The sequence below is a fragment of the Hemitrygon akajei genome, chromosome 8 (genome assembly GCF_048418815.1).
Source record: "Hemitrygon akajei chromosome 8, sHemAka1.3, whole genome shotgun sequence".
NCBI lineage: Eukaryota > Metazoa > Chordata > Chondrichthyes > Myliobatiformes > Dasyatidae > Hemitrygon > Hemitrygon akajei.
In genome coordinates, this window is record NC_133131.1 from 176,916,651 (window position 1) to 176,933,484 (window position 16,834).

Here is a 16,834-nt window from a genome sequence, read left to right on the forward strand (position 1 = left end):
ATATATAACAGCATGTTTTATCTATTTGATTTTGACATTATATACTTTGTTTTTACTATTGCTGTTTATATGTCTTTTATATTATCTACTTGTTAAACTCCTCTTCCGATTTGTATATTCTTTATTTGGAAATCAATAAAAAAGATTGAAAAATGAAATGGAAAACACACTTATCACACCCCAGGGATGGTGGTAGAGGCAGATACATTAGGGAATGTAAAAACTCTTAGACTGGCCTATGGATGGAAGAAAAAATGGAAGGCTATGTAGGAGGGAAGGGTAAGATTGATCTTAGAAAAGGTCAGCACAACATACTGGGCTGAAGGGCCTGTACTCCGCTGTAGATTTCTATGTAACTTCCAATGTTCTTGGCAGAGCCTGGTCAAGCTCTTTAGATTTGTTTACCTTGATACTGCATCTGCTCTACTGTAATGCAGACTATCCCAAATATCATAAGACCACAAGATATAGGAGCAGAATTGTGCCATTCAGCTATCAAGTCTACTCTGACATTCCATCATGGCTGATCCCAGACCCCACTCAACCTCATACACTCATCTTCTAGCCATATCCTTTGATGCCCTGACTGATTAAGAAACAATCAACTTTCGCCTTAAATATACTCACTGGACTTGGCCTCCACTGCAGTCTGTGACAGATCATTCAACAGATCCACTACTCTCTGACTAAAAAAATCTTCCAAGCCTCTGTTCCAAAAAATCACCTCTTCCTTTGAGGCTGTACTCTCCAGTTCTGGATACCTCCACCACAGAAACATCCTCTCTACATCCACCTTATCTAGTCCTTTCAACATTCGGTAGGTTTCAATGAGATCCCCACGCATTCCAGTGAGTACAGGCCCAAAGCTGCCAAACGCTCGGCTTATGTTAACCCCTTCATTTCTGGAATCATTCTCGTGAACCTCCTCTGGATTTTCTCCAATGATAATACCCTTTCTGAGACATGGGACCCAAAACTGTTGACAATACTCCAAGTGTGGCCTGACTAGAGTCTTATAAAGGCTCAGCATTATCTCCTTGTTTTTATATTCCATTCCCCTTGAAATAAATGCCAACATTGCATTTGCCTTCCTTACCACAGACTCAACCTGTAACCTTCTGGGAGTCTTGCACGAGGACTCTTAAGTCCCTCTGCACCTCTGATGTTTGAACCTTCTATTTAAATAATAGTCCACACTATTGTTCCTTTTACCAAAATGCATTATCATACATTTGCTAACACTGTATTCCATCTGCCACTTTTTTGCCCATTCTTCCAATTTGTTGTCCAAGTCCTGCTGAAATCGTATTGATTCCACAAACTTTTCCACAAAACCATCCTTATGAACCATATCAAATTCTGAAGAAAAAATAAAAAACACAAAATGCTGGCAGAACTCAGCAGGCCAGACAGCATCTATGGGAGGAGGTAATAACGATGTTTCGGGCCGAAACAATTCTGAAGACCTCTTCTTACTCCACAGGAAAAACAGAACGGAAAACTCACAGTGGACCACGCTGAGGCTCCACACACAGATGAACACTTTGGTCTTTGAGTGGTTGTATTGTCTCATTATTTAAAAGGGTGGGGAGACAGCAAAGTAGAAGGGCAGAGTGGGTTTGTGAGAGAGGGATTAGAATCCGATGTATGGCCATTGATATAGGATGTGGGATCATCAAGATTCAAGACTGTTTAATGTCATTTCCAATACCCAAGTGTAAAGAGCACAAAATAATTGTTACTCCAGATCTGATTGAGCACAATAATAAGAAACACAATAAAATTAAACACATAAAATAGCCTATTTACATGGATTGGTTGTATGTCCATAAAGTGACTCTAGGCACAGGAGTGTCAGAATCAGGTTTTTTATCACCAGCATGCAACGTGAGATTTGTTAACTTAGCAGCAGCAGTTCAATGCAATACATAATATAGAAGGAAAAAAAAGTAAATCAATTACAGTGTACATGTATTGAACAGATTAAACAAGTGCAAAAAACAGAAAAACTATGTTAAAAAAGGTGAGGTAGTGTCCAAGGATTCAACGTCCATTGGATGGCAGAGGGGAAGAAGCTGCTCCTGAATCGCTGAGTGTGTGCCTTCAGGCTTCTGTACCTCCTGCCTGATGGTAACAGTGAGAAAAGGGCATGCCCTGGGTGCTGGAGGTCCTTAATAATGGACGCTGCCTTTCTGAGACACCGCTCTCTGATGACGTCCTGGATACTTTGTGGGCTAGTACCCAAGCTGGAGCTGACTAGATTTACAACCTACTGCAGTTTCTTTCGGTCCTCTGCAGTAGCCCCTCCATACCAGACACTGATGCAGCTTGTCAGAATGCTCTCCATGGTACAACTATAGAAGGTTTTGAGTGTATTTGTTGACATGCCAAATCTCTTCAAACTCCTAATGAAGTATAGCCACAGTCTTGCCTTCTTTATGACTACATCGATATGTTGGGACCAGGTTAGACCTCAGAGATCTTGACACCCAGGAACTTGAAACTGCTCACTCTCTCCACTTCTGATCCCTCTTTGAGGATTGGTATGTGTTCCTTTGTCTTACCCTTCCTGAAGTCCACAATCAGCTCTTTCGTCTTACTGATGTTGAGTGCCAGGTTGTTGCTGTGGCACCACTCCACTAGTTGGCATATCTCACTCCTGGCTGTCCCGTGATCTAAATCGAAGTTCAGGGATGACCGTGCCTTTACTGTTGCAGCCCCTAGACTGTGGAACAGCATTCTCCTCCCTGTCAGATCTGCCCCCTCCATTGACTCTTTTACGTCCAGGCTCAAAACTTACCTGTATTCACTATAGTTTGAAGCTTCCTGATGCGGCTGGGTTTTGGCTTCTTCCTCGGCTCATGTGTTGTTTATTTTGTGCCTATAAGCTGAGTGCCTTGTTGTTTATATCTGGTTTCTTGTATTTGTGATTTTATCTGCCTGTTATGGTTTATTCAGCACTTTGATCAACATGGGTTGTTTTTAAATGTGCTTTATAATAATTCTGACTTGACTATACACCCTATTGTCACCACCTGAGATTCTACCAACAATGGTTGTATTGTCAGCAAATTTATAGATGGTACTTGAGCTATACCTAGCCACACAGTGATGTGTATATATAGAGTAGCTGTACATAGTGACTGACAGGAAATGGTAAAGTGGTGGTGGTTGGGGGTGTGGAGGGCTGGGTTAGTGGGTGAAGGTGTTGATCAGCATTACTGCTCAGGGAAAGTTACTGTTTTTAAGTCTGGAGGTCCCAGCGTGGATGCCACAAAGCCTCCTCCCTGATGGGAGTGGGACAAACAGTCCACGAACAGGGTGGCTAGGATCCTTCATGACGTTGCTGGCCCTTTTCCAGCCTGTTTCTGTATGTGTGTCCTGGATGATGGGTTAAGCTGGTGCTACTGATGCATTGGGCAGTTTTGAATACCCATCGGGGAGCCTTCCTGTCTGCCGCAGTGGTCTGCAAATGACGCAGTAATGCAAGTTGTTGGGATGTTCTCTACTGTGCATCTTTAGGATGAAGCACCAGTAGAAACTGTAGAACGTAACTAAAGACCCAATGTGTCTATCCAAGACCACCAGAGGCTGGTGGCCAAAGACATTCTTTCATGGGGGGGGGGTTAGAGGACTGTGTACGTGTGTGGATGGGAGGAATGAGGTCAGGGTACTTGGAGGTGCTTGATAAAGTAGGTCAAAGTCAGCATGGTTTCCTCAAGGGGAGATCTCACCTGACAAATCCTTTGGCAATTCTTTGAGGAAATAACAAGCAGAATAGGCAAGGAGAGTCAGTGGAGGTTGTTTATTTGGATTTGCAAAAGGCCTTTGATATGGTGCTGCACATGAGGCTGCTTAACAAGGTACGAGCCCATGGTATTATGGGAAAGACAAGCATGGACAGAAGATTGGCTAACTGGCAGGAATCAAAGAGTGGGAATAAAGGGGCCTATATTGATAGGTTGTGAGTGATTAGTGTTGTTCTGGAGAGGTCAGTATTGGGACTATTTCTTTTCACTTTATGTCAGTAATTTGGATGACAGAATCGATGGCTTTGTGACCAAACTTGATGTCTATACAAAGATTGGAGAGGCAGGTAGTGTTGAGGAAGCAGTTCTTTAACAGATTGGAATAATGGGCAAAGAAGTGGCAGATGGAATATATTGTAAGGAGATGTGGACTGCTTTCTAAATGGGAAGAAAATTTTTAAAAATTTAGAGGAGCAAAGGGACTCGGGAACGTAAGGTGAGAGTATCCGCTGAATAGGCAAAGTGGGCAAGTGGAGCGTCAGATACGAGAGGGCACAGGTTTGAGGTGGGGAGGGAATTTAGATGTGTGGGGTAAGATTTTGTAGTAGATGCCTGGAATGGGTTACCAAGGCTGGTGGTGAAACCAGGAACTGTATAATAGGAGTGTTAAGAGCCTTTTGAGTGGACACACAGACAGGCAGGGGAGAGAGATACACACCTGCAGCTCCACTGAGCAGGCCACCGGTGACCTGAAGCTCTTTGCTTGACACACCCTCTACAATCAGAAACACGAGATTCTGCCGATGCTGGAAACCCCGAGTAACACACACAAAAGGCTGGAGGAGCTCAGTCAGGCAGATCCATGGGGGTAAACACTGTTGATGTTTATTCCCCTCCATCGCTGCTGCCTGACTTGCCGACTTCCTCCAGCATTGTGTGTGCAACCCTCTACATTGCGATCTGGATGAATGAAAGAGCTGAGAGTAATGGTCTGTCCAGTCAAACTGACATCAGGGTCTCTCGACAGCTTCTCCCCTTCAAAGCTGCTGTTCAACCCATTGAGTTCCAACGGTGGATTTACTTTGTGATTTGCTGCTTTCTCATCCTTCCAAACATTGTCCCCCCCACCCACTCTCCCCCCTCGTCTCTGTTCAGAGACTCAGACAGTCCTTGCTGTACTCCCTCTGGTCTGTCAGTGATCACAGTGGGGTCTCCTCTACATTGGTGGGGGGGGAACCAAACACATGGTGGCTGACCACGTCACAGACACTTAAAAAAGATTAGCTTTATTTGTCGCATGTATGTCTCGATGAAGGGTCCCAGCCTGAAATATCGACTGTTTACTCACTTCCAAAGATGCTGCCTGACCAGTTGAATTCCTCCAACATTTCGTGTGTGTTGCTTTGGATTTCCAGCAACTGCAGAATCTCTAGTGTCTGTGAAATGCATCTTTTGCACCAACGATCACCAGTTTGAGGACGTGCTGGGGCAGCCTGCAAGAGCTGCCCTGCTTCTGGCATGAACACAGCGTGCCCACAATGTTCTAACCCTAACCCTTACACACCGTTAGAACCCGGGAGGAAATTGGAACACCCCGAGGAAACCCATGCAGCCTTGACCCAAAACGTTAACAACTCCTTCCCTGCCCTGTACAATGCTCAACAGCTGTTCCTGGAGCAGATTGTGTGATGCTCCAGAACCCAGTGGCTGTGTTATGTAGGAGGGAGAGGGGCAGGGGCAGGAACCAGAGAGTGAAGATCAGACTCAGATCAGTCATGACGTCTGGTTTAATACACAATGTACAAGGGCAGCTGTGATTAAAAAGGTTGTCATTATACATACATGGATGGAAGGGCTACGGGGCCGGTGGATGGGAGCGGGCAGGCAGGTTAATGCTGGCTGCTGGGCACTGCTTTCAGCAGGCACTTGTGCAAATGGCAGAGAGTCTGAAGCTGCCCTCCCAAGGAACTTCGCCAGGAGTCCATCAGTCCCTCCTTGTCACACTTACTGAGCCGGGTGCTACAGAGACGCAGTTCGCCCAGCCTGGGAGCAATTCCCTCGGTGAGCGGGGAGCTATGCACGGGGGCACCTGGAAGGGGAGGGAGAGAGGCACAGTTAGAGGGTATACTCCAGGAACGACAAACACCTTCCCCCTGACCCCACCCAATCTTCCACCTTCACTTCGACCCGAGCTTCCCCTCATCCCTTTACCTCTGAGCCCGGCCACCTCAGCTCGTCTTTCGCCTGATCCTGATCACCTCAACCCACTCGCCCACCCCAGCTCCTGGCATAATTCTCATAGCAGAGTTCACTGGGTCGTTGTGGATGGGCTGACGGTCAGCATCTTTCTCCCAGGTTTGAAACGTCTAGTACCAGAGGACCTGACGGGACAGAGATTGGTGGGTGCTGGAATGTGCTGCCTGGGGTGGAGGTAGAGGCGGGTACATTAGAGACTTTAAGAGATGTTTAGATAGGCACATGAATGTGAGGAAAATGGAAGGATAGCAACATGGTGCAGGCAGAAGAGATTAGTTTAGATGCCCATTTGATTATGAACATGCTGTAATGTTTCACTGATAGTGTAATGGTTTCTCGGTAACAGCAATGTTTGGGTTATGACTAGAGATAACGGGGTTTGGAATGCTGCTGTTCTTTCTTGTGAGACTGGAAGAGAGATTTTTGTGGTCTTTTGCCAGGGAGAGATGAGGAGAGAAGACACGAATGGAGAGAGTTGGTAGACCGCCGGACGGGGTGGACTTGGAGCGAGGGTCCGAAGGGCAGGGACAATCAGAGGAGGTTGATAGTGGACGATCGACTTATCAGTGAGCTCCAACATTGTGCAGACTGTTGAATAAGATTAGGCCTTTTTTTTCCCATTTCTTTACTAACCATATAGTCAAAGTAAGAATTACAAAGCTTAATGGTTTAATCGCATATTGTGTATTGTCTGTTATTTCGGGGTACTGATTTGTAACAGGGGACATGCTGTGCAGCCTCCACCCAAGTTCTGAAGCTAGGCCGGGCTGGGGGCATCACCCCCTATATTACGCTGCCGGCTGAAGCAAGAGTTGTAATTACTGATTGAATTGGTTAGGCACAATATTGCCTGTTTACGTTCTAAGAATCACCCACTGTATCACCCCAGAAGCCCCAAACCATGGCTGAGTGGGCTGGAGGGAATGAGCATGAAGGGCTGGGGGGGAGGAACAGAGGGAGGAGAGGTGGGGGTGAAGGGTTTGGAGGGCGGGGAGGAACAGAGGGAGGAGAGGTAGGGGTGAAGGGTTGGGGAAGGGGAGGAACAGAGGGAGGAGAGGTGGGGGTGAAGGGTTTGGAGGGCGGGGAGGAACAGAGGGAGGAGAGGTGGGGGTGAAGGGTTGGGGAAGGGGAGGAACAGAGGGAGGAGAGGTGGGGGTGAAGGGTTGGGGAAGGGGAGGAACAGAGGGAGGAGAGGTGGGGGTGAAGGGTTGGGGAAGGGGAGGAACAGAGGGAGGAGAGGTGGGGGTGAAGGGTTTGGAGGGCGGGGAGGAACAGAGGGAGGAGAGGTAGGGGTGAAGGGTTGGGGAAGGGGAGGAACAGAGGGAGGAGAGGTAGGGGTGAAGGGTTGGGGAAGGGGAGGAACAGAGGGAGGAGAGGTGGGGGTGAAGGGTTTGGAGGGTGGGGAGGATCAGAGGGAGGAGAGGTAGGGGTGAAGGGTTGGGGAAGGGGAGGAACAGAGGGAGGAGAGGTGGGGGTGAAGGGTTTGGAGGGCGGGGAGGAACAGAGGGAGGAGAGGTGGGGGTGAAGGGTTGGGGAAGGGGAGGAACAGAGGGAGGAGAGGTGGGGGTGAAGGGTTTGGAGGGCGGGGAGGAACAGAGGGAGGAGAGGTAGGGGTGAAGGGTTTGGAGGGCGGGGAGGAACAGAGGGAGGAGAGGTGGGGGTGAACATCCCTCTGTACCAGCAAGCCCCCGGGTCCTGTCAGCTCCTGTACATGGGGCTTGGGCTCCAGCGTACCTGCCACACTGAGGAAGTGCATTGCACAGTTCCGCTCACGCATGGCCCCCAGCAGCATCTCCACCCCTCCGCTGGTCAGCCCAGCGTTGGCAGACAGGTCGAGTGACAGCAGCGAGCGGCACAGCAGCAGACACCTGCAGGGTAAACAGTTATCCCTTTAACACACACAAAACGCTGGAGGGACTCAGCAGGTCAGGCAGCATCGATGCAGGGGAATAAACAATCGATGCCGAGACCCTTCATCAGGACTGGAAAGGAAGGGGTCAGAGTCAGAAGTCAGAATGAGAAACTGGGGGGTGGGGTGGAGAGAAGGGGAAATAGTCAAAGGCACCACAGTAGTGTAGCGGACCTGGTGAAAACCCACACATTCACAGAGAGAACACACAAGCTCTTTACAGACAACACTGGAACTGAACGCCCCAAGCTGTAATAGACTACTGTGGTGCCTTTAACCATTTCCCCTTCTCTCTGCACCCCCGGCTTATTTATAATTATTTCTTCTTTCTCTTTTTTTTGTATTTGCACATTGGGTGTTTGTCTGCCCTTTTGGGTGTTGACTTTCATTGATTTGATTGTTTCTTGTGTTTACTCAGGGTTGTATATAGTGGCGTATATCCACTTTGGTAATAAATTTATTTTGAACTTTCTGCTGAACATTGTGGGCATGTTATGGTGGTGCTTAAGTGTGTGGCAGCACTGACATCCTTTCATCCTATACTCTAATGAGAAAGGTCTCCCTTCCGTCTCCGACGCTACAAGGAGTAATGTCCTAGCCTTTGTCCTCGGACAGTGTAGAAGATGCTGAGCTTTACACTGGGCCCCCAGCACATTGTTGTTAACGCAAATAGTGCATTCCTTTGATGTTTCGATGGGTACGTTACAAATCTAATCTAACTGGGGCGGCACGATAGTGTAGCAGTTAGCATAATGCTATTACAGCTCCACCAACCCTGGTTCAATATGGCTGCTGCCTGTACGTTTGTCCCGTCACTGCATGCTCTGGTTTCTTCCCAAAGATGTGGGAAATTGGTTAGATGGGTATAATTGGACAGTGCAGGCTCACTGGGCTGAAATCACTTTGGTTGTTGAGTAGACACACCCTGATGTCACGGCGTCACCTGTAACAACCAGGTTACAGAGAGAAGGCACTGCAGGTGGTGTGGAAGAGAGTAAAGGAGCGGCGAGCGCATTGGAACACATACAGGCTGGCTCTACTGTTGCTGCTGCTCTCCAGTGTTCACATCCTGTTAGACAAGCTGGATTGCCTGTGGCTGACCCAGTGTGAGATCAGAAACTACTGTGTGCATATTCTTGCAGAAACATGGCTTCAGGGCAACATCCCATGCACCATCAATCTTCAGGCCATGACACTCGGGGAGTGGTTCTAATATTATTTTGTAACTATGTGCTATCATAACTACATGTGCTGTGCGTGACAGTATTGTGCTTTGCACCTTGGCTCTGGAGGAATGCAGTTTTGTTTAGCTTTATCAGCTGGGCACCCCGGTAGCGTAGCAGTCAGCACGATGCTGTTACAGCTCAGGCATCGGAGTTCAATCCTGTTGTCCCCTGTAAGCAAGTCCGTATGTTCCTTCACGTGGGTTTTCTCCAGGTGCTCTGGTTTCCTCCCACAGTCCAAAGACTTACTGGTTAGTAGGTTAATTTGATGTCAATTGTCCCTTGATTAGGCTAGGTTTAAAATGGGGGTTGTCGTTGGTTGCTGGGTGGCTCAGCTCGAAGGACTGCAAGGACCTGTTCACGCTGCATCTCTAAATTAATTTACACATGTGCATGGTTGAATGACAATTGAACTTGAACTAGCCTGTACAACCTCTCCCAACAACTCAGAACCCCAGCACTGAATGGAAAGGTTACCTGGAAAGGTCCCGAAGAGAATCATCCGTCAGACGATTAGCGGAGAGGTTCAGGTGGGTCAGAGAGCATCCATCCTGGGGGAAGGGAAAGAGAAGGTGAAGACATATCCACTACTTGATCACCTTAGTCTGCGTGTGAGGGCAGTGCTCCTGACAACTACTCTGCACTCACCTGCGACAGGTACCTGACCAAGTGCTCGACGCGCAGCGTGTCCCCGCGGGCTCCGCCCACCGCCGCCAGCTCCAGGTGGGTGAGGCTGTGGTGAGGCAGGCTCTGCAGAACCAGCTCTATGCCCACTGCACCCAGAGGGTTGTGAGACAGGCACAGCGTTTTCAGATGCAGGGCACCTGTGGGTAACAGGAGACAGTGTCACTCAGTGTTTTCAGATGCAGGGCACCTGTGGGTAACAGGAGACAGTGTCACTCAGTGTTTTCAGATGCAGGGCACCTGTGGGTAACAGGAGACAGTGTCACTCAGTGTTTTCAGATGCAGGGCACCTGTGGGTAACAGGAGACAGTGTCACTCACAGTGTTTTCAGATGCAGGGCACCTGTGGGTAACAGGAGACAGTGTCACTCACAGTGTTTTCAGATGCAGGGCACCTGTGGGTAACAGGAGACAGTGTCACTCACAGTGTTTTCAGATGCAGGGCACCTGTGGGTAACAGGAGACGGTGTCACTCAAAAGACCCAGATGGACAATTTCAGTCACTTCCGTTCTTGAGGCAGACAAATGTGAGGTTTTGCACTTTGGGAGGACAAACCATACTAGGACTTAAATGAGCATTAAGGCACCGAGGACTGTGGTAGATTAGAGAGATGTGGGAGTACAGATCCATAATCCCTTGAACGTGACATCACAGGTCATAAAGAGAGCTTTTAGATCATTTGCCTTCGTAAATCAATATATTTGAGTATAGATGTTGGGCTGTTATGCTAAATTGTACAAGACATTGTTGAGCTCCAGGTTGGAGCATTGTGTAAAGTTCTGATCACCTATCTACAGGAAAGATATCAAGAAGATTGAAAGAGTGCAGAGAACATTTACAAGCATGTTGCCAGGACTTGAGGACCTGTGATATGGGAAAAGTTGAATAGGTTAGGACTTTATTCCCTAGGGCATAGAAGATTGAGCGATTTGATAGAAATACACAAAATTATGAGCGGTAGAAGTAGTGTAAAAGCAAGCAGGTTTCCCCCCCAGTTTTTCCAGGTTGGGTGAGACTACAACTAGAGGTCACGGGTTAAAGGTGAAAGGTGAAATGCGCAAGGGGAACACAAAGGAGTACTTCTTCACTCAGAGGGCAATGAGCTGCCAGTGCAGGGTTGATTTCAACACTTGGGAAATTTGTATAGCTACACGGATGGGAGAGGCACAGAGGATTATGGTCCCTGTGCAGGTCGACAGGACTAGGCAGATTAACAGCTTGGCATGGACTAGATGGGCAGAAAGGCCTGTTTGTATTATTGTGTTCTATGGCTCCAGAGTGCTGGAAGAGTTCAGCATACACGAGGAAATCTGCAGATGCTGGAAATTCAAGCAACACACACAAAATGCTGGTGGAACACAGCAGACTAGGCAGCTTCTACAGGGAGAAGTGCTGTTGACATTTCGGGTCGAGACACTTCGTCAGGACTAACTGAAAGGAAAGATAGTAAGAGATTTGAAAGTAGGAGGGGGGAGGGGGAAATGCGAAATGATAGGAGAAGACCAGAGGGGGTGGGGTGAAGCTGGGAGCCCAAAAGGTGATTGGCAAAAGGGATACAGTGCTGGAGAAGGGAAAGGATCATGGGACGGGAGGCCTAGGGAGAAAGAAAGTGGGGGGGGGGGGGGGGGGGAAGGGGAAGCACCAGAGGGAGATGGAGAACAGGCAGAGTGATAAAAAAGGAGGGGGGAAGAAAACTAAGTATATCAGGGATGGGGTAAGAAGGGGAGGAGGGGCATTAACAGGTTAGAGAAGTCAATGTTCATGCCATCAGGTTGGAGGCTACCCAGACTGTATATAAGGTGTTGTTCCTCCAACCTGAGTGTGGCTTCATCATGATAGTAGAGGCGGCCATGGGTAGACATATCAGAATGGGAATGGGACGTGGAATTAAAATGTGTGGCCACTGGGAGATGATATATCAGAAAGATTTCAGCATGTCAGGCAACATTGGTGGAAGAAAACAGACAGTTGATTTTTCGGGCCGAGACCCACGTCATTGGGTGTATTCAAGCAGAAGTTGATAGGTTCTTGATTGTCCAGGGTGTGGAGTTAAAGGTGGGAGAAAAAAAAACATTTGTAATTGAATGGTGGAGCAGACTGAATGACCTAACTCTGCTCCTACATCTTATTAAAGAGTCTTGACGAAGGGTCTTGGCCCGAAACGTCGACTGTACTTCCTCCTGTAGATGCTGCGTTCCACCAGCATTTTGTGTGCTGATGGAAGGAGCATCATGGTTTGGTGCTGCTTTGCTGCCCCAGGGCCTGGACAGGTTACAATCGTTGAGGGAACAATGACTTCAAAATTGAATCAAGACATTTTACAGGAGAATGCCAGGGTAGCAGTCCGTCACCTAAAGCTCAATAGAATTGGATGATGCAACAAGACAATAATCCAAAACACAAGAGTAAATCAACAACAGAACGGCTTAAAAAGGAAAACAGTGTTTTGGAATACCAAGTCGAAGTCCAGACCTTAACCCAACTGAGATACTATGGCATGACCTGAAGAGGGCTGTTCTGCAAGGTATCCCAAAAATATTGATGAACTGAAACAGTTTTGTATGGAGGAATGGTCCAAAATTCCTCCAAGCTAATGTGCAGGACTGATCAACAGTTACCAGAAGCATTTGGTTGAAGTTATTGCTATACAAGGGGGGTCACACCAGTTACTGAAAACAAAGCTCACATGCTTTTTCCAACAAATACATGTAATATTGGCTCATTTTTCTCAATAAATAATTGAACAAGTATCATTTTTTTGTGTTATTTATTTAATTCGGTTCTCTTTATCTAGGTTTAAGACGTGAAGATCTGATCACATTTTAGGTTGTATTTATGCAGAAAGAAAATTCTACAGGGTTCACAAGCTTTTTAGCACCACTGTATATATAACTAAATTACATAAGTAGTGCAAAAAAGGGGCAAAAAATAGTGAGGCAGTGTTCATTGCCCTTTCAGAAATCTGATGGCAAAGGAGAGGAAGAAGCTGTTCCTGAAATGTTGAGTCTGCAACTTCAGGCTCCTGTACCTCCTCCCTGATGGCAGAGGGGAAGAAGCTGTTCCTGAATCGTTGAGTGTGTGTCTTCAGGCTCCTGTACCTCCTCCCTGATGGCAGAGGGGAAGAAGCTGTTCCTGAATCGTTGAGTGTGTGTCTTCAGGCTCCTGTACCTCCTCCCTGATGGTAGCAATGAGAAGGGGGGTCTTCAGGCTCCTGTACCTCCTCCCTGATGGTAGCAATGAGAAGGGGGGTCTTCAGGCTCCTGTACCTCCTCCCTGATGGTAGCAATGAGAAGGGGGCACCACAGCAGTGTGAGGTGCTTTTCTTCCAGTTTACGTTTTACCAAATGGCTGCAGCAATGATCTGGTGTCATCGACAGTTTAACATTATAGCCAGTAGTCTACAGATGTACCAGGACAACGCCTCCGTTTAACAAACACAGACACTCACAGCTGACACAATGTGGTCCTTACCTTTCAGGGCCTCCGCCAGCTGGAGTCGATGGTGTTGCAGGGAGCGGGCGGTGAGACTGCAGCCCTGGAGTCTGAGTGTGCTGAGGACGGGGCAGGCGGTGATCAGCGAAGCCAGCGGCTGTGAGCTGCCTTCACCCAGGGGGTTGAGGCTCAGGTCCAACTCCTGCAGATTCTAGAACACAGAGAGACCTTCCAGTATCAGCACTACAACTCTCTGGATCATGGCCAGACCCCAGGCAGTGTCACACAGTCAGAGGGGCAGTAGTGACGAAGGGTTAAACCGTGGGAGGTATGGTGCTCAGGGAGGGATGCTGTGGGCAGACGGTGGTGTGTGAGCTCTCACCAAAAGCAGATTTATTTATTCCGAATGGCCTACTCCTGCACCTATGCTTCTATGAAGAACAGTGACGAGGACAGAGGAAGGTGTAGAAGAGGTGGCCGTGGACAGAAGTAGTTTTCTTCTCGGAGGAAGGCTGTCCAGCAGAGTTTTGTTGAGTCTGTGCTCGGACTGCAACATTTGACGATTTGCCAAGGTTCCAGTCTGCAACTTTTACTGGGAGCTGGGACAGATTTTTCCGGCTGTTAACGTCGGTAAACCCTCTTCCATCTGGAATACTCAGCCGGCGACGACCGGGTCAAGAGTTTTGCAACGAATCCTTGACCTTAGCTCCGACAGAGAAACATCAGAGTTACCAGCCTGTGCACCGAGAGTTAACGTTGGAATTTCATCTCACAGACTTCCCTGTCCGTCTGGAAGAGACTCCTATCCTTTCTCTATAATTGGAAAAGTTCTTCGAAAGACTGTAACTCAGCAGCATTTGATTTCGGACTTTAACGTGGTGGGCCAAGCTCCAAAATGGAGAGATCTAATTCTTACACAGGATCCAGAGCCTCTAGTGAAAGAACTGATGAGCCACCACCTTTCAGACTGGTAACTCTAAAAAATGCGATCCAATGTGATATGCTGCACACGAGTCCAATGCACAAATTCACTATCAGTGGTTATTGTGATTGGTAAGATCAACCAAAAGTCCCTTTTCTACTGACCGTCTGCTACAGAGGTGGCCCTGGCTCTGAGTAGGGGGGTAAATGTGAAAGGCGTCTTCATGCCGGTAGAGTTGGCAACAGTCCCCGTAACCATCCATAACATGCACCTTCACCTCCACAAAGTAGACCTCCTCCCTCACCTGCATTCTTTGGGGAGGAGATGTCACTGGTCATCTGTATACCGCTCAAGCCAGACAGAGGGTGTGTTCAGAATGTGTTTACCTGGCGTAGTGAGGTATTCAAGGAGCTGGAACGGCTGGGGGGGGGGGGGGGGGGGTGCTGAGGGCTATATTTATGTGTGGCACGGATGGGAGCATTACTAGATCTGCTGCCACAGTGCTGTGCCTGCAAGGAAGACACTGCAGGGCCTCCCTTGTTGTCCCTCCTGACCTTGTGGCAGAGCTGAGCGTGGCTAGTTGTCAAAGAGGGCTGGGTTGAGGTAAAGGGCAGGAAGGCTAAGAGGAAGAAGAGAAGTCTCCAGCCGTTTCCACCGCAGGAGGAGCGAGGGCCTTCCCTTGCCTGGAGCGCACAGATCTCTCTGTGGCTCAGCAAGGGCCTGGAGAGGCCTCTTCCGAAATGGAGGTCAACGGACTTCCGCACATCAGAGGAACGAAAAGGAGGAGGCACACATCCCCTGAATCCAAAGATAGGGAAGCAGCTAAAAGGGAAGGATGCATGCTCTGGCACTCCTCCCCGGAGTAGGAGGATGGTCCCGTCACTCAGGGGCCATCTGAGGAAACTCAGCCGGGATGATGTTCCCTGAGCTTGTTGCCTCTGGTCTGATGGGTGCCCTTGGATCGTAGCCTCCAGAGAAGCAAAGTTCCCTTCTGGAGGTCAAAGGACCCTGGGGTTTGATAGGATTCGGATAGGAGCAGTAGTGGGAGAGTTATTGGAAAGTATTCTAAGGGATTAGATATATAAGTATTGGATTGACAGGGACTGACTAGAAACAGTCAGCATTGCATTGTGCTTGGTAGGTCATACCTAAACAATCTTAAGAGCTTATCAAGGAAGTTACCAGGAAAGTTGACAAAGGCAAGGCAATGTTTGCTGCCTACGAGGACTTTAGCAAGGCATTTGACAAGGTCCCGCAAGAGATGTTGGACATAAAGGTGCAATCACTCAGCATTCAGGATGAGGTAGTAAACTGGATTAGACATTGGCTTTGTGGGAGAAGCCAAAGATTGGTTGTAGATGGTTGTCTCTCTGACTGGAAGCCTGTGACTAGTGAAGTGCCGCAGGGATCAGTAAGTTTGTGGATGACTTCACGAATGGGGTGCAGTAGACAGTGAGGAAGACTAACATAGCTTGCAGCAGGATCTGGAGCAGCTGGAAAAACGGGATGAAAAATGGCAGATGGAATTCAATGCAGACATGTATAAGGAGTTGCACTTTGGGAGGGCCAACCAGGGTCGGTCTTACAGAGTGAATGGTAGGGCACTGAGGAGTGTGGGAGAACAAAGGGATCTGGGAATACAGGTCCATAATTCATTGAAAGTGGTGGCACGGGTATATAGGGTCATAAAGAGAGCTTTTGGCACATTGGCCTTCAGGAATCAATGTACTGTGTACAGAAGATGGGATGTTATGTTGAAGACGTACAAGATGCTGGTGAGGCCTAATTTGGAGTATTGCCTGCAGTGTCGGTCACCTACCTACAGGGAAGATGTAAACAAGGTTTAAAGAATGCAGAGAAAATTTACCAGGATGTTGATGGGACCGGGGGACTTGAGTCAGAAGGAAAGCTGGATAGGTTAGACTACATTCTACGGAATGAAAGGTTGAGAGGAGACTTGACAGAGATGTACACAATTCTGAGGGGTATAGATAGGGTGAATGCAGCTCCCGCTGAGGATGGGTGGGACTATGACTAGAGGTCATGGGTTAAGGGTGAAAGGTGAAATGTTTAAGGAGGAGCCTCTTCACTCAGAATGGTGAGTGTGGAATGAGCTGCCAGCACGAGTGCAGGATCCAGGTTTCATGTTTACATTTAAGAGAAGTGTGGATAAGTGCGTGAATGGGAGGGGTATAGAGGACTATGTTCCTGGTGCAGGTCGATGGGACTCGGCAGTTTTATTGGTTCCGCACAGACTAGATGGGCTGCGGCCTGTTTCTGTGCCGCAGTTTTCACTGACTCCACTGCTGGGTCACCATCCTCCCTGAAAGAACGGCATGCCGATAAATGGGGAGGTCTTCAGTCCTCCACGTGTTACCCCAGGGGTGGGTGACCAAGAGGATCGTGTGCGGAGGTGGGTGAAACCAAAGTGGCTTGGGCCCATCTTTCAGAGTTCAAGGGGGTGATGAGATGCCCAAACTGGCATGGTACGAGAGCATACAGGGGGCCAGCCTGGCCACACACCAGGAGCAGTCTGTGGGTGTTGTTGATGAGCCTGGGGGAGTGGGGCCTCCCTGTAGCACTGGTCCTGAAGCTGGGGCCATGCCGATGGTGGGACCACTCGACGAGGCTGTGCACACGGGAATGGGACTGTGAGGAT

The 16,834-nt window shown here is 48.4% G+C and overlaps 1 protein-coding gene across 1 annotated transcript in view; it reads right to left on the reverse strand.

Moving 5' to 3' along the window:
- Positions 1-5,518: 5,518 nt before the first annotated feature.
- LOC140732478 (tonsoku-like protein) overlaps positions 5,519-16,834 on the reverse strand; it is a 109,688-nt gene continuing 98,372 nt past the window's right edge. The window contains 5 exon segments of the mRNA XM_073055189.1: positions 5,519-5,838; positions 7,740-7,873; positions 9,615-9,688; positions 9,786-9,961; positions 13,293-13,464. Of these exon segments, the coding sequence (XP_072911290.1) occupies positions 5,639-5,838; positions 7,740-7,873; positions 9,615-9,688; positions 9,786-9,961; positions 13,293-13,464 (756 nt within the window). The 3' untranslated portion in view covers positions 5,519-5,638.